The sequence below is a fragment of the Octopus bimaculoides genome, chromosome 7 (genome assembly GCF_046866305.1).
Source record: "Octopus bimaculoides isolate indiv1 chromosome 7, ASM4686630v1, whole genome shotgun sequence".
NCBI lineage: Eukaryota > Metazoa > Mollusca > Cephalopoda > Octopoda > Octopodidae > Octopus > Octopus bimaculoides.
In genome coordinates this window covers 46,897,694-46,921,545 of record NC_142934.1, presented here as the reverse complement: position 1 = coordinate 46,921,545, position 23,852 = coordinate 46,897,694, and the positions used below count along the sequence as shown (strand labels likewise).

Below are 23,852 nucleotides of genomic sequence, written 5' to 3'. Positions count from 1 at the left end.
TAAACTGTGAGGTTTATGCATGTCTGATTCTCTCTCTCTCTCTCCGAGAGAGAGAGAGAGAGAGAGAGAGAGAGAGAGAGAGAGAGAGAGAGAGAGAGAGAGAGAGAAGAGAGAGAGAGAAATCGGAAAGGCGAGAGAAAAGAGACAGAACTCACCCATGTAATGCTTTTTCTCCAAAAAAGTCACCCTTTTGTAGAACACGAATTAACTGATCTTGTTGGGTACCGCTTACTTTTTTAGTGACTTTCACCTGGAAAACAAAATATAATTAAAGAAAGAAAGGACAAGGAAGTTAATGGAAAATTTGAAGTTGGTTAAGAATCAGAAAAGATGGAGGGAGAATGTTGCATTTCAAGAGAATGTTACATCTCTTGCCATGTGCTTACGATGTTCTTGGCCTAGAGTGGACCTAATAGTGTAAGCCATATTTTAGTCTAGAGTCTGAAACATGGGTTACTCTATCATTAGATGTACAATACTATTATTACTCTATTATTAGAAGTATGCACGAGAGATGACTGCACTAGTATGGTCATGTGATGTGTATGGACGAGGATAGCTGTGTAAAGAAGTATCAATCTCGAACTGTGGAGGGAACCCGTGGTAAAGATAGACCCAGGAAGACATGGGAAGAGGTGGGGAAGCATGATCTTCAATCTTTGGACCTCACAGAGGCAATGACTAGCGACTGAGACCTTTGGCGATATGCTGTGCTTGAGAAGACATGTCAAGCCAAGTGAAATCATAGTCATGGACAATGTTGGTATCATGTAACTGGTACCCGTGCTGGTGGCACATAAAAAAAGAACCTTTCAAGCATTGGGCCTCATGGAAGCAAACTGGCCAATGCCGGTGGCACATGAAAAGTACCTTTCAAGTTTTGAGCCCGACAGAGGCATTGACGAATGACTGAGACCTTTGGCTTATGCCCTGCTTGAGAAGAAGACCCATCAAGCCAAGTAAAATCAGTCGTGACATAAGGGTGTCATGTAAATGGCACCTGTGCCGGTGGAACATAAAAGCACCCATTACACTCTCGGAGTGGTTGGCGCTAGGAAGGGCATCCAGCTGTAGAAACCATGCCAAATCAGCCTGGAGTCTGGTGCTGCCTTCCAGCTTGCCAGACCTGGTCAAACTGTCCAACCCATCCAATCATGGATTACAGATGATAAATGATGATGATACTTACCATTCCTTTGGAGATGATATAAAAGGTATCACCACGAGCTCCCTGACGGATTATGTATTCTCCATTTTCATAATGTTCCTGCAAAAATAAATAAATAAATAAATAAATGAATGAGTTGTTGCATATTTTCAGAGATCAAATCACAACTATTCCCATCATTACAATATAATATCAAATAAGATATTTTAAAAACAAATTTTTATAGGAATGTATTGGAACAACAATAACACAATGGCTGTAAGCACACTTACACACACATGTATGCATTTGTGGACATTTTAGGCATCCTTTATTTGTTGCATGAATTAGCCATGTAATTCTTCCTCCTACTCCTCCTCCTCTTTCTTGTCCAAGAACGAGTAAAATTAATGTTCTTAGTTTTTCTTGAACCTCTCAGATTGATGAAGCCAAAACATCCGCTAACGATTCTGCCAACTTGCTAATACAAGCACTTAAACAATTCCTTGGCATCTCTCTTAAGGACATACCCATTCTTTCACAAAAAAACTCTCCTACTCACCAAAACTAAGGACCTATAACATCTTTATATATATTTTTATTTCTACATTCATTCTCCTATTTCCCTATATACTCCTTATTTGCTTCCTTTTCCAAAAAACTCCTTACATTGAACTTTGATATTTCCCTCTATTTAACCATATCAAATCGTTTCTGATGAAGGGATATCCCTAATATCTCAGAAACAGCTGTAAGACTAACTTCCTCTTTATAAATGTCCTGAAAATTCCACACAGCCTTGGCTTTGTTGTCTCATTTTATTTAACATATACATGCTCATACAAGACCCACATTAGACTCCTCACTTATATCATTATCGGACCAAGAGTTTAACTACGGTCCTTTCATAGCACTTGCATAGCGTTACCTGCCACCTTGGGTCTTCTGGATACCAATACATCTCATATATATATATATACATAATTAAAGGATCAGCAACAGCTGCTTCACCACATACTGACATTTAGAAATAGCAGTTAAAGTGCTAATTCTACTACTACAATAAGTCTCCAACAGATAGCAATACTTGTAACTCACAAAGGCAAAACAAGTCTTGACTAAGACTAAGACTGGTTAGTTTTGTTATTTTTTTCTTCTTGTTTTGCCTTTGTGAGTTACAAGTATTGCTATCTGTTGGAGACTTATTGTTGTAGTAGAATTAACACTTTAACTGCTATTTCTAAATTTTGGTATGTGGTGAAGCAACTGTTGCTGATCCCTTAATTATGTATATAATTTTAAAAGAACTTTTTTATATAAGTTTTATAACTCACCTGTCTCCCAGCAATCCACACAACCCTAGATGTCACATAACATTTCGATCTGCTGTTAAACAGTCACCATCACACCATAATCACCAACGTCGTTACCATCATTAATACCATCACCACCATCAGTAACACCGCTACCTTGTCCAACACCACCACCACCACCACCACCTGTCTTCGTTACCAATTACCGTTACCTCACTCTGTTAATAACGCTGAATGATTTATAGTATATACTTACTTCTTCCAGTAGATCTGCAATTTTACTGAGGTTTTCGTCAATAAGGCTCATAAACGTCGGAACACTGGAAATAAGGAAAGATTAATCAATAAATAGATAAACATATAACTGAATAAAATAAAGTACCAGTCAAATACTGGGGTCTATGTAACCAACTGAGCATCTCTTCCTAGTTCTATGTTTGTGCCTATATTAGAAACAAATTATTATAAGATATCAAATCCAGGTGCTATAAGAATACCATTATCTTTTACTAGTTTCAGCCCATAAACTGTGGCTATGCTGGGGCACCTCCAATAGCGTTTGCAACACTCTTACTAATCCTCTAGAATAGAGGTTCTCAATCGGGATTCATATGGCCCTTAGTGGTCCCTATAAGATTTTGTTAAAATTTATGAGCATTAATTGATTATACTTTTACAATACATAAAATATTTTAAGAATTTTCACACAATCCCACTTCTGACAATTTTTTTATTGGCGCAGGTGTGGTTGTGTCATAAGAAGCTTGCTTCTCAACCACACGGTTCCGGGTTCAGTTCCACTGCCTGGCACCTTGGGCATGTATCTTCTACTATGGCCCCGAGCCGACGAAAGCCTTGTAAGTGGATTTGGTAGACGGAAACTGAAAGAAGCCCGTCGTATATATACATCTATACATTTACATATCAAATAATATAAATAGGATCAAATAATATAAACAGTAGGAAAAAGCAAATGTAAAAACTGAAATGGGTCCATTGGAACCATTGGTAGACAGAAGATTAAGAAGCATTGTTCTAAACAGTGAAGGTCCAGTTGCTTTTTGAAGACATCTACATCCACGTGGGTATCTCGAGTCTTTCAGTAGGACATTGAAAAGCAGTGGGTCTTTGAACTTAAGTTATCGCAGTAAGTATCTGGTCATGATTCTCAATGGCGAGAATGGGATCTTAGGCTCTATGCAGTGACGCCTGGTTCGGGGATTAGCTCAGCCAATTTATTTGTTTTATTTTGACTGGGGACAAGCACAGATTGTGTGACTTGGAAATGTGTAGGCATCATAAACGCATACAGGCATGCATAGACACACACATGTATACAGTCACGCACTTTAGAAAGAGAAAGAGAGAGAGAGAGAAAGAGAGAGGTGGGGAGGCAGACATGGCTGTGTGGTTAAGAAGTCAGGTACGCAACCACCTTTTCGATGTCAATCCCACTTTGCAGCACCTTGGCAAGTGTTTTCTATAACACAAGGCCAATTAGTCGTTGAGGGTGAATTCGGCGTACGAAATTGTGTGGATTATTATTTTTATTATTATTTTTGTTGTTGTTATTAGTATTATTAATCCTTTCTACTAAAGGCACAAGATCTGAACTTTTGGGGAAGGGGATAAGTCGATCATATCGACTCCAGTACTTGACTGGTACTTAATTTATCGAGTACGAAAGGATGAAAGGCAAAGTCGACCTCGGCGGAATTTGAACTCAAAACGTAGCGGCGGTCGAATTACCGTTAAGCATTTCGTCCGACTTGCTAACGATTCTGCCAGCTCAATGATAATAATAATGAGGCGCAGGCGTAGCTGTGTGGTAAGAAGTTTGCTTTCCAACCACATAATTCCGGGTTCAGTTTCACTGCGTGACACCTTGGGTAAGTGTCTTCTACTATAGCCTCGGGCCGACTAAAGTCTTGTGAGTAGACAGAAACTGAAAGGACAGAAACTGGTGGACAGAAACTGAACGGAGTTTATCGTGTGTGTGTGTATACATATGTGTGTGTATACATATGTGTGTGTAAATACAAACACATACACTTATACACGCACAAATTTTATGATATTCAAATATTTTCTGTATGCAACAGTTAACAATTTAAAGAACAATTTCATGCAGTTAAACTAATTACTTTACAAAATATAATAAATATAATAAAACTTGTATCAAAATGTAAAAAATAGTTTCAGAACAAGAACTGCATTAAAAAAAACAACAACTGTAACTACTTGAAACAAGTAGTTTCAAATGTAGATAAAGAGATATAAATAGATGTTTCTACGTTTCGCAATTAACCGAAAGGATATAAAAGAAAGATTAAAAGGGAAAAGAAAGAAAAAGGTGAGGGTGTAAAGCAGCAGAAGACGGAGGGGAAGGGGTGATGGGGCTATACATCCCAGGACAAATGGTGTACTCAGCTGCATCCCGTGGTAATAACCACCATGGCGTTGTCGCAAAGAATGGCCAGCGACACTAGCTGCAGCAGCCAATCCACCTCGTGGGGTTCATTTCTCAGACGGGCCGCCGTTGTCCCTATTTTGCGAAGGAAATCGGTCGTACGGGGTCCTAGAACACCTGACGTCTCGACCCGTACAAACTGATAGCAGCTGGTCAGGTCCCCGTATTTATTGATTTTTCTTTTCGTATTACGAGTGGTAACAACCGGGTTTGTAGCCGATGCGGCAAGATTGGAGCCAGAGAACGTTTCGCTACACGTCGCCTCTCAGACTAGAGATCTGACTCCCTCGAAATATTTAAATGCTATAATTTAAAATAGGATCAGCTAAATAATGGACTGTCGAAATAAAGCCTTTTTTTTTTATTTAGAACAAAAACAATTAATGGATAGATTTCAAATAAAAATCTAATCAACGAAAATATATTCCAGTTTAATGATTTTTTTCCCCCTTAATTAAAGTACTGCTTCCAGAGGTCTACACGTAGCTTTTTAGAAGGTCAGAGATTTCCTCATCTCTAATTTAGTGGAACAGTTGATGGACGGGCGAATCATTAATAGAATGAAGCTAAAGAAGATTATGATATAAAAACAGACTGGAAAGTCGGTTAAGGTTGCCGTGCAACTAATAAACAAAACACAAACAAAGCACTACTATCAGGAAACAATCTGGTTGCAGAGATAGAAGAGACATGTCCGAGAATAGTAGACATGGCACCAGTTAGACGTTTATCAGCTGACTACAATTAAGTAAACAGGCGTAGCGACGTGTTAAAGTAGGAAAACGAACTTTGATATCTATTTCCTTAAATAGCAACAGCTTTCGACGAGAACATGAAGTAATGCAAGAACCACATCCACTAATATATATATATATATATATATATATATATATATATATATATATATATATATATATATATATATTATCGTAAGTAAATTGATAATGGCTTCGTGTAGGGGCATGAGGACATATATTTGTAAGAGGAGCATAGTCGGTGGAATTAATCAAACTATTGCATGACTAATGCTTGTTTTATCACGGCGAAGCCATGAGTTGAAAAGCAGAAATGAATTGACCCTAGTGGTATTTGAGCATAAATAGCACCCCCTCCCCTCACACACACTAAAGGAGAAGGTGGCGTATCTAAATTCACACGTTCGAGCTCATTGCACGCCGAACTTTGAGCAAGTGTCTACTGCTATATCGTAGCGTCGGACAGACCAAAGCCTTATGAGTGGAATTCGACAGGGAAATCTGATAGGGAAAACCTGTCGTATGAACTGTACCTGTAATTCACAAAGGCCATCTCTTATCAAACACTGCATCGTCTGGAGTCGGCTTGCGGTTAACGTGTGAATATAAGTATTTATGAAACAGTCACACACTCGCAAATACACGCATACTCATGAATATATACACACACACACACACACACATATATATATATATAATAAATATCTGAGCGAGTTATAAACAGTAGCTGCACGACATCGTGATGTATATATTAGTATATGATAGTGTATGTATGTATATATATTCAAAGTTGTAGGTCACATTATTTCACATAGGTTGCTGAAATGTTGCATAATGGCACAACTTTTCAAGAAGCAGGTTATTGTAGACTATGTAACTTATTGAGATACTTTCTGTAAAAACAGAGCAAGGCCCGGGTACAGCTACTACCCCCCCACCCCCACCTCACACTTTTTTATAATTGGCAGAAAGTTACCACCTGAAAAGTTTACTCATAAGTGGCATACATGAAACTCTCGGCCTTTGGGTAACTTGTATAACCGTGCCGATTACAAAATTTTTGTTTGTCGATTAAAGCTACCAATTCGTTTCTTGTTAAAGAAGGAAGCCCATGACAATTATCAAGCCTATCACATAAAACATCGGTGTTTGTCTTTAATTTGTGTTTGGATGTGTGTGTGTGTGTGTATATATATATACATAATGTACTTTATTTAAAAGCAGCAGAAATATAACAAGAAGCTGTTACTCAGAGTTTCACGTTCCCGTTCACGGGACAGTTTTGTTAGAAACGGGAGAGAAATGACGATGCAGTCAAAACTAATATAAATTAAAAAACATGGATCTGTTTCATTGGTCGTTTCAAATAGCGGTCTTAGAGGTATGCAATGAACAAAATTAACAAAACAAATGAATTCAATATAGATTCATCCTATTTTTTAAAAAAATCAAAGAAAACCTTAAATTGAAAAGTGGGTTCAAAATACATATTGTAAATAATTATATTCGAATTATCGCTCAATTAACACATTAAAATTAAATTAAAATTTACGCTGCATTAAAATAAAAAATAAACATTTTACAACAGTATATACGCATATTAGACTATCTCCAACATACATATATACATGCATACGTACAGACAATATACGTATATAGGCATATATTTGTAAGACATAAATACATGCACGAATACGGATGTATACGTATGCACGCAATCAGGCTCGCATAGGAAACTGTCACAATAGGATATGAAAGATTTCTACCATATTTTGATATATACTAATTAGACAGGAACGATTTCAAGCTAACCTTCTCAACAGTGCCATGTTTTCGGAGTGCCGCAACAGCCCTGTACTCATCATTATACTTTGAAAGCTTGGTCGGTCGATGGCCCATAGCCTGCATGGAGTAAGAGCTGAAAGAGGGAAATGGAAAACAGACTGAAATTAAAGAAAAAAAAAAACATGAAACTCAACACATTAAGTATATTCATGATTTCTTTGAAAGGTAAAGAATCGCGACCAAAGTACAGGATATAGATCAGTGGTTCTTAACTGGGGTCCATATGGCCCTTGAGGCTCCATATGAGATTTTGTGGGGTCCACGCAGTAAAATAGTAAATTGGGGATAGCAATAGTACTTTAAGGGCCCCTGAAAAAAATTTGCTTTAGATTTATGTATTGGTACGTTTTGCATGAAACAGGTTTCTTTAACATTTTATATAGTTTAACTTACATAAGTAATGTGCGTAAAACAAAATAGGAATTTTGAAAGAAATTTCTATAAAACTAGCTTTTAAACATCGATTGGCTATGGGTATCCACAAGAATAAAATAGTAATCGAAGGGGTCCATAGATAAAAAAAAAAATGGTTGAGAACCCCTGGTATAGATTCTTAAGAATGACCTTAATTTTGTGCTCATATTTTATCCTGTTAACATGGGTAAATTCGTCGCCCGGTTAAATGCATTACTCGACATTTGGGTAGAATTTTTCAAAAAATGGTTTGTGTTCCTATTTACGAAGAAAATTATCCTCCGCCTCACCACCACCACCACCACCATCATCATCAACAAAAGATATCAACAGATTACTCTCCCCTTTTCTCTCATATTCTACCAAGCAAAGGTAGTTTTGGCGCCTGTTGTACAAGATGCACCGACTAATCCACTCGGATCCCATCCTGTTCATCAGCGTTCGGTCCGTTCCTGCATGTCACAAGAGGCGACTAAAAATTGGCGACCAGAAAAGCAATCAGCTTTAAAACACCGTTCAACTCATAACAGCACAAAAAAAGTAGACTTAAAACGCCAATGAAAAGTTTCTGTTCTGTGCATTTCAAGTTAATACTCATTTTGTTAAGTATAATTTGTTTCCAACTTTTTGGTACAAGCCAGTAATTTTAGGACGAGGGTGTTAGTCAATTACATCGACTTCAGTACTTGACGGGTAGTTTATTTTATCGACTACAAAAGGATGAAAGGCAGAGTTGACCTCAGCAGGGTAAGAGCTCAAAATGTAAAGAACCAGATGAAATGCTGTTGGGCATTTTGTCCGAAGTTATTTGTGATTCTGTCAGCTCGCCGCCTTATGTAACATGCAATTTTTTCTACTGTAAATGAAAAGCTACCTTTTGTTATATGTGATAATTTCAAGCTTTGACGCAAGGCCAGCAATTTAAGGGGAGGAGTAAGTCAAAGTCGATATCGACGAAATTTGAACTCAGAACATAAATATGGACAAAATGACAATATGCATTTTTATCCGGCGTGCTAAGGCTTCTGTCAGCTCACAGCCTTTTGTAACATAAAATTCTTTCTACTGTAGGTACAAGGCCGTCTTTTGTTATATACAATAAAACTTATGAAAACTGACAGTGTGTCATAAAGCTTTAAGCAATTTGTTCAGTATGGCATCGTTGGACATCGCTGCTGAAGAAGCTTCCTGGTCAGTTCAACATAATCTATATGTTTGCGCCTGTTCTTGCTAGGAAATTAGTTGCTAGGAGATTAGTTTCATTGTTAGACTTACCTCTAACACTGGCAGTTCGGGTACAGTTGTATAAGGTTGCCAGTTCTCCGAATACCTTTCCGGGTCCAATTCGGCACAGCTTCTGTCCCTCTTTTGTCACTTCAACTTTGCCCTCTGTAAACAAACATTTGGAATGGAAACAGGATGAGATAAAAGTAACATCATAGTCATATTTAAAACACACACACACGCATGCGATATGTACCACCTCTTTGTAAATATGTTTGATCACACACAGAAACCAATATACTTTTCTAATTTAGGCACAAGGCCCGAAAGTTTTAGGGAGGGGGCCAGTCGATTAGATCGACCCCACTACGCAACTGGTACTTAATTTATCGACCCCGAAAGGATGAAAGGAAAAGTCGACCTCGGCGGAATTTGAACACAGAACGTAACGTAACGGTAGCCGAAATACCTCTAAGTATTTCGTCCGGCGTGCTAACGTTTCTGCCAGCTTACCGCCTTAACAGAGACCAATATACTCACATACATAGGTTCACTGACACTTACACGCGCTCATGCATGACTACACATGCGTATGCATCTAATCTCATACATGCATAGACACTGGTGCACACTGACAAACGTTTATGCACGCACACACACACAGACGTACACTGAGCTGAGGGGTGTTTCGGTTGAATGTATCGATTTCAATCGGTCACAGGTATTTATTTAATTGTACTTCAAAATAATGAGCAGCAAAAGTTGATCTCAGTAGTATTTGAACCAAGAACGTTAAAGGGCGTAACAAAACACGGCAAATAAATAATCTAATTCGAGTCTTTAATATTTCTGCAATTCAGCTATTTTACATATCAACTAATGAACAACAGAGCCGTTAGGAAAAGGTCTCTCAACAAGTCTCTCATTGTTTTGCAGCAATTTCTAAGAGCAAAAGAAGGGAGTATCTGTAATTAGGTACAGAACAAATACTACACGTGACTATATATTCCCAATGGGTCACTTATTCGTTTTATCGCCAATAAATACATTCTTCGTCGACATACATACAAACATATATATACATACATACATGCATACGTACATGTGTGTGAATGTAAGCCCGCCATATACGCACACACACACACACACATTATTATTATTATTAAGATTAGAATAAAAATTATCCCCTCAAAAAAGCCATCCCTACTCATTCTATCAGATATATATAATACTGTACCAAGAACTTTCTCTTTATTATTCTGCTATATATATATATATATATATATATATATATGAATAATAACAATAAATGGAGCAAAACGCATATAAATAAGATTTCCTTTAATTCCTACATATGTTTCAAAATATATGTGCACTCTACTCCAAAGAAGGAAGATTTGCTGGAATTCCACATATATTCATCGTCAGGGAACCAACATATAGAAGCAAGACAAATGCGAAATGATGAGGTAACTTACGAGTTATAATATTATATTATTATATAATATTATTATATGATGAAAGGCAAAATTGACGTAGTTGTGATTTGAAATCGGAGCGTAAAGAGCAGGAACAAAAATTAGGAGGTTGTAATAATTGTTTCTTCTAATACAAGCACAAGGGCAGAAATTTTGCGGCAGGGGTTAGTCTACCAATTGACCCAGTAGTTAACTGGTCAAGTGTAAGAGCTTACAGCTGACATGCAGAGAAGGATCCAGATATTTGAGCACAAGTGCTTTAAAAGGTTATTGCACATTCCGTACACAGAACACAAAACGAACATTTTTGTCAGACAGCAAGTCAACAAATGCATTGGCAGAGAGGAACCATTCCTTGTGCAGGTAAAAAGGCAAAGCTTGCCTGATACGGCTACGTATCCCATCAAAATTCCCTGTGCAAAACCAATCTTCAGGAAACAATTGAGGGAAGGCGAAAGAAAGGCAGACAGAAAACTCTGGTTTAGCAACACCAAAGACTGGACAGGTGACAACACAGCAAACCTACTACGCATAACAGAGACCAGTAGCGACGTCTATGAAAGCATCTAGAGTAGCTCCCCAACAACTGGCTGTATCAGTTAAGAGGTCCTGACGAGGAATTAATAGGTGCTTTATTTTACAGATACCGCAAGAATTTCGAAAGGCAAAATTGACTTCGGGGAGATTTGAACTCAGAACGTAAAAAAACCCTGAACAAAAGCATTAGTCATAATAATGGTTTCAAATTTTGGCACAATATCAGCAATTTCGGGGGAGGATGCTAGTCCGGCGTGTTAACGATTCTGCCGGCTCGCTACCTTATATTAGCTATAATAATAGATGCAAAATTGTGGAACTTTCCTTATCTCTTGATGATAACAAACAGGTAACTGTTCGTAAATGCTTCCCACGCATTTAAAGATGAAGACTCCAGAAGTGATGGAAATATGTTCTCTACTAGCCTTGATGAAATGCTTAGCATTTCCAGGTGTTGAAATTCTCAGAAGAGAATATTATTTATGGAGAAGATTTAATGAGAAAGATCTGAAGTCGACTTGAAACTGTGAGTGCAGTTAGAGTTAAATGATATCATTATTGGAAAACAAGGTGTTGTAAGATGACAGCAGAACTGGATTTTAATGAGGTGGGAAAGAAGAGAATGGACGGGATACACAAACATACGTGTATACGGATGTACGTGCTTATGTATGTATGTATGTATGTATCATTAATCTTTCATCTTTTACTTGCTTCAGTCATTAGACTGTAGCCTCGCAGGGGCACCGCCTTGGAAGGTTTAGTTGAACGAATCGACCAAGCCTAGTACTTATTTTATCGGTTCTTTTTGCCGAATTGCTATGTTATGGGAATGTAGACACTAACACCAGTTGTCTTTGTCTACCAAAACCACTCACATGACATTAGTCTGTTTGAGTATTAAACAGGGTGACGGACAAGTTCTGCTATTCAAGAACAAGAACGAACTTCCACACATATTTCGTTAACCAGATTTCTCTCACAAGACTTTGATCAGCACGAGTTTATCATTGAAGACACTTGTCCACAGTACTGTGAAGTCATAGTGATCCTCAAATAGCGTAATTCTGCAGTGTGCCTCTTAACCACACAGCAGGGACTTGCCCAAGGGACTGAACCCAAAACTATGTGGTTGGGAAGCAAACTTCTTACCATACAGCCACGCTGTACCATAACAATTAACATAAAAACAGTAACACCCAACCTACAGGTTCCGTTATAATTCTTATTTCTTTATTGCCCACAAGGGGCTAAACATAGAGGGGACAAACAAGGACAGACAAAGGGATTAAGTCGATCACATCGACCCCAGTGCGTAACTGGTACTTAATTTATCGACCCCGAAAGGATGAAAAGCAAAGTCGACCTCGGCGGAATTTGAACTCAGAACGTAACGGCAGACGAAATACCGATAAGCATTTCACCCGGCGCGCTAACGTTTCTGCCAGCTCACCGTTATAATTCTGACAGGGTCCCGAAGACAAAAATCTTTTTCACTTTTGAAATATTTGATGAAAATGTAAAATGTTGGAGAATATGTTGAGCGATGAGTTATAGGTATAAGGATAAGGATAACAACACAAGGTTTACGGTAAACTAAAGCGGTGGAATAATTTCTGAAGTACTATATACTAAATGTGTTCCACTAGAATATATTAAGAAAGGGTTGCAGAAGATTATAAATTTACCAAAAATGAGTCGTGATGGTCGAGGGTTGGGAACTACTGAGAAGACCATTCAGCTTAGTATTCCATCGCTTTTAGAACTCAACGGTTTTTTCAATAAATTTTTATACAATAATAATTTCTTAAACTCACCTTCCATGACGAAGACCAATGACCCTTCATCTCCTTCCTTGATGATCAAGCTGTTCTCAGCATATTCTACAGGGTACATACAATCCACAATCTCACGGATCTGAGGCATTTCCAGCTTTTGCATGAAGTCATTTTCAAGAATGGCTTGCTTGATTAACTCCTTTGAACTGAAATGAAAGACAACCAAGACTTGTAAAGCGGTACAGCGGTTATAGTTATAGTAGTGATTGTATTATGGCAGTGGTGATGGTGGTGGTGGTGAGAACTATTATATATGACACTATAATGTGTATACTTTAATCCAATAAATGTTTACACGTGTTCAAAAATAATTTCGGGTTTCTAACACCCAGAGGGAACATGCACGTCTTACAAATGGAAGATCACAATTTCTACTCAGTGGGATTTCATTAAATTTCTTCTTCCTTTTATTCGTCAGCCTCGTACGCTTTTCATAGGACTCATGCTCTCGAAATTATTTTAGAAGCAATAGTGAATGAAAATAGTCATATTGAATGCATCTATATTGAAAATTGATATATCAACATAAAAAATAAATCTATAGTAATTAAGAGCTCAATTAATAACAGGTCGTTTAAATTTAATGTTATTTAAAAATTTGTTTAATTTAAATAAATCATGCAACCCAATTATGTAACCGAATCTTTTTGTCACAATCACAGTATGAATAATATGCGAAATTTATATATATATATTTTACTTTTTGAAAATACAGTAATTCTAAATTAAGTTAATTCATGTCCGATAGAGTGTGTTGTATACTTAGACACTTATATCCAAGTATCATATTTAAATGATACATTGTAGCACACTTATCTCTAAGTGCATAGCTAGCATATTTAATTCATTGAAAATGCCATTTGATATATAAACAATTTTAAAAAGCATGGGTCCAGGTGATGAGATTCTATCATATTGATTGCCTGACCTTTTTGTAGTCACACCAGTATGTTCTCTCTTGTACATGTTATAATTACGGAGAATTTTACAGCAAGGCTCTGTCTGTCTGTCTGTCTGTCTGTCTGTGTCCCAGTGAAGACCTCAATAAAATGTAAGCACAACAGACCCGATATAATGATTTGGGATAGAGAAGAGAAACTGTGCACAGTTGTGGAAATTAGCTGCCCAGCAGATGTTAACATAAAGCTGAAGATCAGTGAAAAAGAAAATACCTACGCTGAACTATTGAGAAATCAGCAGTTGCTCTATCCAGTTTACAAGTTCAAGTTTATACTTGTAATTATTGGGGGCCCTAGGGTATGTAACACACTGCCTAAATACTAATCGTGAGAAATTAGGCTTCTCAAAACCAGAAAGGAGAAAGCTAATTCGAAGACTACAGATCCAATCCATCACTGGAACTTTAAACATCTGTAAAACTTTCCAGAAGTTTATCATTTAAATATATATGAGCATGTCTAGATATGTAACTATATGCATGAGAATACATACATAAAGCAAAGCATACAAATCTGTACATATACATACATACATACATATATATACATACATATATATACATAAAAACAAAAATATCCTGTTGTTGATGTTGAAAGTCCAATGAAGGAGGCTTGAATCCTAAGTTAGAAACCGGCTCTTACTCTATTGGCAAGAAATCTTGAAATAAAACTGAACAATGACACACATACATACATACATACATACATACATACATATACACGCACACGCACGCATACGTATAATTTAAACAAAAATAAGCTAAGAGAAATAATTTAGAGTGGCCTGTAGCATGCATATAGCATAGAAGAATACGAGTGTGTGCTTAACTGGCAAAATATGACCATCCCCAAGTATAAAAAATAACTTAAATTCTTGATTAATTAAAGTTATCTCCACCCTGTCTCAATTATCCAATGCATGGGAAACAGGGAAATACTCTCAAGAATCAAGAATTCTCCAGAATTGTTATGCAATGAAGGAAAAGAACAGGCTTATGGTTTGGAGAGAAGAGAAAAGTCACGTTCTTGTGTTTCTGCCTCAATCGGTGCCATCAGCACGGCAATTACAGAATTAAATCAGGCAATTGGCCAGACTGACACATTCCAACCCATACTATTCATCACTGCATATCAGAGTGTGCAGTTTGGACATCCTATTATTGGAAGGGTGGTTATATCAGTCACGACACCTCGTCCAGCTGATTAACTACGTACTATAGGATAGTTCTATCAAGACTGTGCTGGGGTTATACAACAATAGTCAATATCCGAAGTCACTGCATCGTTGTTTAACCGTCGTTGCTATAATTTGAAGCCAAATCTTCTTCGCATTACACTCTAATGTTCTGAACACAGAAAATAAGTACCAGCAAACTAATACGTACTGACTCAAGGGTTTTATACTGTTCCTCTTACAAATGCGTACTGTTGCGTTCTTATTATCAGTTAATATATACAATCGAATAGACCCGTTAATTTAGATAGTATGGGCCTTGTGCTTTGATAAAAACTTCCTGTATTCGATGGTGTATCGGTACAAAAGTTTCATATCTGATAAAAATCAATATAAGAGGCTAATTCAGCTTCGCATATACTCTTTAAGATAAAGTGCATTTTCATTGTTAAAACCAAACAGATGTTCTACGTACGATACAGTACATAGTAGATATTGCTGAATGGAAAATAAACCAGGCAAATTATGACAACTGAAAAACATTATATGTTATTAACCCTATTTTTAGCACGTAGAAAATAGTTACGCTGGATCGGAGTCAAATATATACGCGCGCGCGCACACACACACACAAACACACACACACATATGTACTCACACACGCGTGCACACACAATCTATTTTTATTTAGCATCTTTATCCCATCGGAATGCTCATTCCTTGGTTTATCTTTCTCGTTCTAGAAATATCTATGTGTATCGTTATGTATTCCCATAACGATATAGCTGAACACAGCCGTGTTGCTAAACGTGTGAGACTGACGGCCGAATGTCTTATAAATCCAGATTCGGAATAGGTTGATGAGAGCTCACATGAGCAACAAACAATCTAAGAAGAACTATAGTAGCTTGGACAGCGGTGAGAGGGGAGTATTCTTGGATATATTTCAACCTTGAGAACACACAAAATTCCCTTCTATTCCTCGATTAATAGTCTGTAGTACGAACTATCGGACCACGTCTTTGTCTCATGGTAACCACATTTAGTTTAACTGTAACCATTTATATTCATTTCCCCACCGCTTTCTACTAAAGGCACAAGGCCTAAAATTGTGGAGAAATGGAGAGCCAATTCTATTGACCTCAGTAGTCAAGTGGTACTTATTTTATGGACCGAGAAATGATGAAAGGCAAAGTCGACTCCAGCGGCATTTGAACTCAGAGGAATTTGAAATCAGAACATAAAACGGGAAGAAATGCCACTAAACATTTTGTCCGGCATGCTAAAACTTCTGTCAGCTTGCCACCTTTAAATTATAGTAATAATTATCTTTAATAGTAACACAAAACTATATAAATATTGTGGAGATGACTGATTGTAGTAGATGACTGTTGTGTATTCGCTCACAAAACAAGACGCTATCACCATTGGAAGTCCTTGTTTCATTGTCAATTCAGCCGTCAAACAGATTAATAATTTATTTGCTCTTATAAAAGGGATAACTGATAAAACGATGGCGGTGGAATGGTAAGTACGATAGTGCGTCAGACGAAATGTTTTGTATTTAGTTACATCAACTGTTTATGTTTGCAGTTTATGTATCAGCAAAGCCGACTTTTTCATATATATGTCTTCAGTTGATCCTTTTGGAATCGATAAAATAACTTCCAGTTGAACACTGAGGTCGATGTAGTTGACTTACCTAACTCCACCCTGAAATTGCTATTATTGAAGCAAAACGGAGCAAATATTTTATGACGATGAGGATGTTGACGATGATGATGAAGATGTCCATTATAATAATATTGGTGTCAAATTTCGGCACAAGGCCAGCAACTTAGGAGGAGGGGTAAGTCGATTACATCGACCCCAGAAACCTACTGGTACTTATTTAACCGACCCCGAAACGATGAAAGGCAAAGTCGATCTCAGCGGAATTTGAACTCAGAACGTAAAGACGGATGAAATGCTGCTAAGCATTTCACTCGGTACGGTAACGATTCTGTTATCTCGCCATCTTAATAATAATAATAATAATAATAATAATAATAATAATAATGATAATAATAATAATAATAATAATCCTACGCAAAACACTTTCAATACAGTAACCATAAGAGCATCACAGCAAACCACAGCACATACCCCAGGCACACAGAGCTGCGCTCGGTAGTGAAGTGAAAGCACGTTATAAAAATAAAACTATTGAATAATAATAATAATAATAATAATAATAATAATAATAATAATAATAATAATAATAATAATAATAATAATGGACAGCTGACTCATTCCATCTTTACCCAGCAGAATAAGCTGAGTTTTCATCACATAAAAATAATAATCACATCTTAATGCAATAACAGGCAGTGGCTCGCATGGCTTCTGATCTTAACTGATTGGAATTGTTATCATGTACACAATTATGACAGAAGTAAATAGAAACTCCATAGAACATTGTCTTATGCTTATTTTAACTTGGAATGCTTTATATATTCTTTATTAATGGACATTTTTATGTTTCAGGTTCAATATGTGACTGTTTAATTATGCCACGCACAAAAGAAGCCTTGGAACTGTCCAAATTTCAAGGAAGCCGTATTGTGGGTCAATCTGAAGGTGGACTCGGCGTAAAATCGCAAAAAACCTTGGAATCCTGCTTTCTACAGTTAATAGGGTGATTGTGCAATTCATCAGAGAGGGGAAAGAGTCTACATCATCTTGCCCAGGTTGACCAGGGCCCTCTGGCAGGACCCTATACTTTGTTAAGTGAAATGTAGAGGATAATCCTCATTGCAAGGCCTCTGACATAGCAGAACAAGTTGATGTCAGTCTCAGAACAGCTGTCAGGTATCTCTACAAACTAAGCTACTATGGCAGAGCAGCTAGTAGGAAGCTACTTCTTCAACCAGCCAATATCAAGTGGAGAAAAGACTGGGCCAGTGAGATGATGGAGTGGCCGCTAGCATTTTGGGACACAATCATATTCTCTGATGAGTCCAGATTTACTGTACATTCTGACAGTGGTTGAGTGTGAATCTGGAGACTCTGTGATCAAGAATTTGACATGAAAAGATTGCTGCCAACAATAAAATAAGGCAGCTATTCTGTGATGGTCTGGGGAGCAATTTGGAGCAATAGTTGATAAGAGCTAGTGGAGTGTGAAGAAAACAAACTCAGATATATGTATCCATATTGCAGAAAGTACTCCTTGCAATCTTCTCCGATGGAGAAATAATTAAAGAAGACTATTTATGGAAGATTGGGCTCCTTGTCACACGGCTAAAATGACCCGAGACTGGTTGGAAAAGAATGGCATTAAAAAACTTCCATGGCCAAGCCAGTCACCAGATATAAACCCTATTGAACATCTCTGGAGCATAATGGACAGGACACTTCGTAAAAAGATCAAGAAAGCATCCTCAAAGCCAGATCTTTTGAGATTACTGCATGAAACTTGGCGAGAAATTCTCCAAGAGAATATTCGTCATCTGCTCTGTAGCTTGCCTTATAGGATCCTTGCATTGAAAAATGCAAAGGGTATGTCTACTAAGTATTAGATATTCACATTATAATAACTAATAGATAATTTGAATGAATAATTTCAGATTTAAATAAAATTTTAATGATTATAAGGGTGTCTATTTACTTCTGTCGTGTCTGTGTACAAGTTTTGTCTTGGTATAAAAGATGGGCTACAACAAATGTTCTGCTTGTCAGTTGCTTGGCCTTAACTATATGTCACTTATTGGTTGATGATATGTGGATGTCTGATCACGAGCAGAAGTAGTGAGGGACATCATAACCATGTGTTGAGAAGAATTCTTTGGGGTTTGAATAATTCATCCCTGGAAACATGAGTGTTTCGTTCATTATCCTTAACCAACCCATATTCAGGGACCTTTTAAGCGGGATGGGCTACTCGATCTGAAGTTAATTCTAATTGGACCCCACCTGTAATGTCATGCGCTGTTTAACTTGATATGAGATCAGTGTGTCGCACACATATGGTTGTGATTCATATACCTGGTCTGCCCTTACGAGACGGGCTTCGTATATTTGTACTCCAGTGTCACTTTGATGGCATTAAAAAAAATAATGGTGGAGGATGGTAGTGAAAGTAATAGTGACGAAAAAGAAGATAAATGTGATGATGATGATGATGATGATGATGATGATGATGATGATGATGATCACACGTACTTTAAAAAAAAATCATGTATAACCAACAAACCAAACGGAAATTTTTGATGAAGTGATAGCCTTTTATAACTAAAAAAAAAGCAGATTTATGTAGAAATTATTATTAAAATATCAGATATCCACACCAATGTGATATTCTCTCTCTTAAGTAGTGACATGTGTGTGTGTGTGTGTGTGTGTGTGTGTGCGTGTGTGTGTGTGTGTGTGTGTGTGTCTGTGTGTAAAATGAAATTACATTTCAGATAATATCAGACCTTTTAAACCAAAGCACTGTCAATTAACCTCCTGATTGTTACAAGCCAGTTCTATCTTGTTTTCTTGTAACATTCATTTTCCCACGAGAACAGTTTTTGCATGTGAATGAATTTATAAAATACAGGGGAGTTTCGACATTACAGAGAACTGAAACAACAGTAATGTCAATTCCTGGCGGGAAATTTTTGGGGAAGGCCCGAAAGTTTTGGGGGGAGGGGCCAGTCGATTAGATCGACCCTAGTGCGCAACTGGTACTTAATTTATCAATCTCGAAAGGGTGAAAAGCAAAGTCGACCTCGGTGGAATTTGAACTCAGAACGTAAAGACAGACGAAATACCGCTAAGCATTTCGCCTGTATGCGAGGCTTATGATAATATCAGTTTCTGGAGTTTGTTAAATGAATATTTCTGATAAAATGAAAATTTCTTAATATACCGGTATAATTTTAAAAAAATTAATAAGTTGGTATGGCTGTTTGGAACGCTATAAACCTTACAATAATAACTATGTGATCGCTGCTATTACTAGCACGCTAAACGTAGTTGGGTTACCTTGAAGTTTGTTTAAATTAGAAATATATTACAACTACGATAAATTATTGAAAGAAATATTTACTAAATTGAAGTTTGCAGGAAAATTTACTTTCTGAACTTTCTTTTATTATTGAATATTTCAAGTTCACAAATTTAAATATTCGGTACAAGATTGTTTTTAACGAGCTTTTATTTATACGACTTTTTCATTTCATGTTTATTTCATTCATTCTTTACAGTGTTCTCTCATTTCCCCTCTGTCTCTGTCTGTCTGTCTGTCTGTCTCTCTCTCTCTCTCTCTCTCTCTCTCACACATACACACATTATCTCTCTAATATAAATACACACAGATTCCAGGTTTGATTTTGTTATTACACAAATATCACATTAGAATTTTGCAATTCAGCATTGGGCGTCCAAACAAATATGCGACTGAAAATATCAATGTGAAAATATTATCAAGAGGATAGCAGAAAACTGCCCAGAGGGCGATTTTCTGCCTCGTACTTTACTATTAATTATTACTAGCAGGGCCTGTGAATATTTCACGGAATTAATGCTAAACCTATTGGGTTATTTCTAAAAACTTTATTTAAAAAAACCTGAAAGCGTAGCCTGTGCTGCGTCTCTAAGGAAAGATAGTCACTCATCTGTTAGTCATTGAAAAGTGAAGGAAATTGGAATACGATGATTACTTAATGCACTTTATATACTTTATGCACAATTTTATAGACTTAATATACAGCCACAATTTTATAGACTTAATACACAGCACTCATAAAATAAATATTCACTCTTATTTTTCCATTTTCCCTATAAGCAAAAACAAAAAAAAATATCCCGTACATATGATAAAACTTAGTTAAACTAGCAGAAAATCGCCCTCTGGGCAGTTTTCTGCTATCCACTCGATAATATTTTCACATTGATATTTTTAGTCGCATATTTTTTTTTTTTTGGACGCCCCATGTTGAATTGCAAAATTCTAATGTGATATTAATGTGATAACAAAATCAAACCTGGAGTCCGTGTATATTTATATTAGAGAGATAATGTATGTGTGTGTGTGTGTGTGTGTGAGAGAGAGAGAAAGAGAGAGAGAATCTACAGTGTGACAAGCATTAGAGGACGGTCTTCAGCGTGATTAGAACCCATGAGTTATGGCTTCTGGTTCCCTTTCCATACCCGTCTAATTTCTGAGGTCCTTCAAATATATCTTGGGTGCAGCTCTTCACCTTCTGACCAAGTCATTAAAAAATATGATACCATTATAGCTTTAATAAAAAAAAAGGGAATGACACATTGAGTAATGTAATTATAAGTGCTTCACACGTAGAGGTGCGTGGCTTAGTGGTTAGGGTGTCAGCATCATGATCGTAAGATTGTGGTTTCAATTCCTGGACCGGGCGACGCGTTGTGTTCATGAGCAAAACACTTCATTTCACGTTGCTCCAGTCCACTCAGCTGGCAAAAATGAGTAACACACACAAATACGTCAGTTAGTAACGAAACGCCTTCGATCAGAGGACAGCTGGATCAAATCCGACTGGGATGGGTGTTAAATATAAACAGTCAACAGTATTAATAGCAGCAAGACAGCGAACTAGCAGAATCGTTAGTACGCCGGACAAAATGCATAGCAGCATTTCGTCTGTCTTTTCGTTCTGAGTTCAAATTCCACCGAGGTTGACTTTGCCTTTCATCCTTTCGGGGGTCGATGAAATAAGTATCAGTGGAACACTGGGGTCGATGTAATCGACTAACCCCCTTCCCCTCGAAATTTCTGCCCTGTGCCAAAATTTAAAACCGATATTATTGATAGCAGGAAGGCGATGAGCTAGCAGAATCGTTAACACGCCGGATAAAATGCTTAGTGGCAATTTTTCCGGCCTTCCGTTCTGCGTACTAATTCTGCTGAGGTCAACTTTGCCTTTCATTCTTTCAGTCGCCTTTCACCCTTTCAGCTGAGCACTGGGATCAATGTAATCGACCAGTTCCCGACCTCCAAATCTTTTGAGGCTTGTGTGTAGAAAAGAATATTATCGGATTCAAATTTTGGTCAGAAATTTCGGTGAGGGGACTAGTCGATTACATCGACACCAATGCATAACTGGTACTTATTTTATCGATTCCGAAAGGATGAAAGGCAAAGTTAATCTCGGGGGAATTTGAACTTAGAACGTAAAGACGGTCGAAAGCGCGCTTAGCTTTTACTCAGTTAATGATTCTACCAGCCCGCCGCCTTAAGAAGGAATATTATTGACAGCAGAAAGGAGGCAAGAGGATGAAATGCTTAGCGGCGTTTCTTCTGGTTTTTCGTTCTGAGTTCCAATTCCACTGAGATCGACATTGCTTTTCATTCCTTTCGGGGTCGATGAAATAAGCACCAGTTAAGCACTGGGGTCAGTGTAATCGACTAATCCTTGCTCTTAAATTTCAAGCGTTGTGACTAAAGCAGAAAGTGTATTAATGCTAATAGAACTGCACTTTACATTCTGAGTTCAAGTTAGCCTTCATCTTGCCGGATTCATTAAAATAAAGCATCTGCTAATCAACTATTATCAAGATCCCGAATTTGGAACCCCGTACCAATGTTTGGTATCAATTCATTGTGGTTAGAATATATTTCCTCATGGCCAGCTGCACACTTTTTGCCCACTCCATCTCTTCTCTTGGGATGACTGTTCTTTAGAACTCTACCGTATCAAATATCTATGTAGGTCATAATCATAAAGAAGAAAGCATAGCTTAGTAACACTTAAGGTTCTGCTGTTGACCATTTAACCTTGGCTCTTGACTTCTCCGAAGGAAGTGAACCTACAATAAAGAATTAGCTATTGTGAACGAAGTAATACACATAAAATACCAGAAGTGGTGTGATGCATTCTGGGTGTCTTTTTTTTTTAATGTATAATTTGGTTTTTAATTGTTGCAGTTTTTTTAATGTAAGTTTGGTAAAGAATGGGTAAGAACGAGGAAGATACACACACACACACACACACACACACACACACACACACACACACACACACACACACACGCGCGCACACACACACACACACACACACACACACACACACACACACACACACACACACTCGTACACGCATATGTATATACATTAGAGATGTACTTGCCTGGAAAGTGATTTCATTTGAGACTAGACTGTTAGTGTATGTGTGTGTGTATAGTAGCGTAGTTGAGAAATATGAATCAGTCCCACTGTGTGGCTTCTCGGGCATCTACTACAACCCTGAGCTGACCAAAGCGTTGCGAGTGGATTTAATAGACGGAAACTGAAATGAAGCTGGTCGTACATACTTGCATACATATGTACATACGTGTATGGGTATGGGTGTATGTGCATGTGTGTAAATGTGCTTATGTCTTAGTGTTTCCTTGTCTTGACATCGCATGATGTGTACAGACGACCGTCATACAAGCAGTGCCCTTCGTTTTCAATCTGCCGTGAAACATGTTCGGGCTTGAAAAAATATGTTTTGGAAACAGGTAAAGATTTGCGAAGGAAGGGCATAAGACATAGAAAATTTTTCTCAACGAATTCCGTCTGATCCATGCAAGAGTGAAAAAGACACACACACACACTTTTTATCTCTCTCTCTTTTTATCGTTTATTGAGCGAAAACACCTAAAAGCTCCACGAGGCTCCGGCAGGGGACGGTGGCGAACTCTGCTGTACTATTTC

The 23,852-nt window shown here is 37.5% G+C and overlaps 1 protein-coding gene across 8 annotated transcripts in view; it reads right to left on the bottom strand.

Moving 5' to 3' along the window:
* Positions 1-23,852, bottom strand: part of LOC106880808 (cGMP-dependent protein kinase 1) — a 170,886-nt gene that overhangs the window by 20,847 nt on the left and 126,187 nt on the right. For all 8 annotated transcript variants that reach the window (XM_089355251.1, XM_089355255.1, XM_089355252.1 and 5 more), the window contains 6 exons: positions 13,001-13,167; positions 9,220-9,333; positions 7,498-7,603; positions 2,717-2,780; positions 1,190-1,267; positions 156-250 (listed from right to left, as the gene is read on the bottom strand). In XM_089355251.1, the coding sequence (XP_089211377.1) occupies positions 156-250; positions 1,190-1,267; positions 2,717-2,780; positions 7,498-7,603; positions 9,220-9,333; positions 13,001-13,167 (624 nt within the window). The remainder of the gene's footprint in view (positions 1-155; positions 251-1,189; positions 1,268-2,716; positions 2,781-7,497; positions 7,604-9,219; positions 9,334-13,000; positions 13,168-23,852) is intronic.